This window comes from Otolemur garnettii, unplaced genomic scaffold (assembly GCF_000181295.1).
Source record: "Otolemur garnettii isolate 467f Iridium unplaced genomic scaffold, OtoGar3 scaffold00214, whole genome shotgun sequence".
NCBI lineage: Eukaryota > Metazoa > Chordata > Mammalia > Primates > Galagidae > Otolemur > Otolemur garnettii.
Window position 1 is genome coordinate 44,426 of NW_003852609.1, and position 1,947 is coordinate 46,372.

At 40.3% G+C, this 1,947-nt stretch overlaps 1 protein-coding gene across 1 annotated transcript in view; it reads right to left on the bottom strand.

The window, feature by feature from the left end:
• ARAP2 (ArfGAP with RhoGAP domain, ankyrin repeat and PH domain 2) overlaps positions 1-1,947 on the bottom strand; it is a gene marked incomplete at its 3' end in the record, with an annotated part of 118,650 nt that overhangs the window by 40,701 nt on the left and 76,002 nt on the right. Inside the window, 1 exon segment of the mRNA XM_023507995.1 lies at positions 1,025-1,224. Coding sequence (XP_023363763.1) covers positions 1,025-1,224 — 200 coding nt within the window.

Genomic DNA, 1,947 nt, shown 5'->3' on the forward strand with positions numbered 1-1,947 from the left:
GAGGGAGAAAGGAAGCTAAGAGAAAGAACAGCTGTGGGCGGCACAAAGCCTCTCCCTCCCAAAAGAACAGGACGGGGACAAACACAGAGAGGAAACACGTCGATTTTGCTGTTGTTATGACTGACACTGTTAAGGATCTGGTGAAGAACTCTACCTTAGTATGGTGAGAAGTGCGTAGAAGAGAGAAGCAGTAAGGGTTTGCAGCAACGGTGGAGGCTGCAGCGCCCCCTGTCTGGGCTCTAGTTAAGCAGATGTTCCTCTCCTACATTCCCACACTGAACCCCACCCAGCTCTATTCCTGTACTTACGGCGCGCTGTTAGAATTATATACTTGTGGAAGAAATGTCATGTCTTACTCATCTTTTTAATTCCCCGTAAAAGCACTGAGGCTGGTCTTCTAGGTGAGTTCTCCCTCCCCCCTTTGTGTGTGTAAGGGGGCTGTGGGGAGAGGCAGTCCTGGAAAATCAAAGTGACATTTGGACTGTGCTAAATCTCTCCAAGACCTCTACGATCACATACCTAACCTGGGGTCCATCCTCCTCTACTCACCTGGACAACTGTCTGAGGTCACAATAAGAAAACCAGCCACAGTCACAGTATTTCCATAAATATCCATACTCTTCTGAAATGCTTCTATATAAAAACTTTTATTAGAAGATATAAAGGATCTGATAAGTGAAGTTTAGAGCTCAAAACAAGTTTGATGTGAACCATGTATCTTAGTAAAAGTGACTGGGGAAAAAGTCCTGAAACAGACACGCAAGCTCCAAGTGCAGGATACAGTTTGAAACACACTCACCCAAAATCTAGAAATTTCACCATTTTTAAAATCCAAACATAGACTAGGAGGCACAAAATATGACTTGCATGCTTAAAAATTCAATTTGAAATCAAAGTCATGCATATGTTTAGTGTTATAAGGCATTTCTGAATTTTACTGAAATCTAATAAGCTTTGTCCGGTATTACTTTGCACAGCCATTTAGTGCCAACGTGCCACAGAGCAGTAACGCGTCACTAATTACCTGCACACTTCTTACAGATGACAACACAGAGATTGATGGAGGCCCAGTCAGGGTCTGGGGCTTTGCAGTCTGCACAGCTCCTGTTGGACTCATTGAACCAGATCTTCTCGGCCACCTCATAATCAGAGAGAGTTTCTGCGATCGACTGCTGCACAGCTTCAATCCAGTCCTGTTTCTCTTTTTCAGTCTCTGCTGTAAAGCTGAAACAATTAACATTTCTGCATTATTGATCTCCCCTATAAAGGCCAATTAAGTAGTATGGTCAGTTTGCATATTCATTTCCCTCACAAATTAAAACAGCAGTTGAAAAATATACCTTCTAGGGAGTAGTAGATTACCTCTTCCTGTTACGAATCATCCACTTCAAGAAATTTTTTCTTTTCCCTTTAATTTTCCCCATTCCTTATGGCTTTGTATATATCATGAACAAAAATTAATGTATACATTTTTATAGCCAAGATATAACAATTGCCTTGTCAGGTCAAAAGTCTAAAATAGGAGGCCATGTTTGCTAAGCAATGCTCATTTGTAATAGTAAGAGATTGGCTGAGTTTCAGGACTATTGAAATATTCTATGCCATGATAGTCTGAAACTACATTATCAAAAATTACCACCAGAAACTGTGATTTTTGTTTTCAGACTTAAAAAAAAATAGGTTCTTTTTTATAATTAGAAGAATGTCCAGATGGTTTTAAGAAACTGAGAAATTTAAAATAAAAAAGCTTGAGGTAGTTACTATTCTAAGATGTCTAAAACATTTTTAGCCATGTTCTGATTTATTCTAAATCTTAGTGTTTGTTTTGTGTTTTGAGTTAAAAGAAAAAAACCCATTAAATTGCAGTCCACCCGGCTCGGCGCCTATAGCTCAACCGGCTAAGGCGCCGGCCACCTACACCTAAGGTGGCAGGTTCGAATCCCCAGC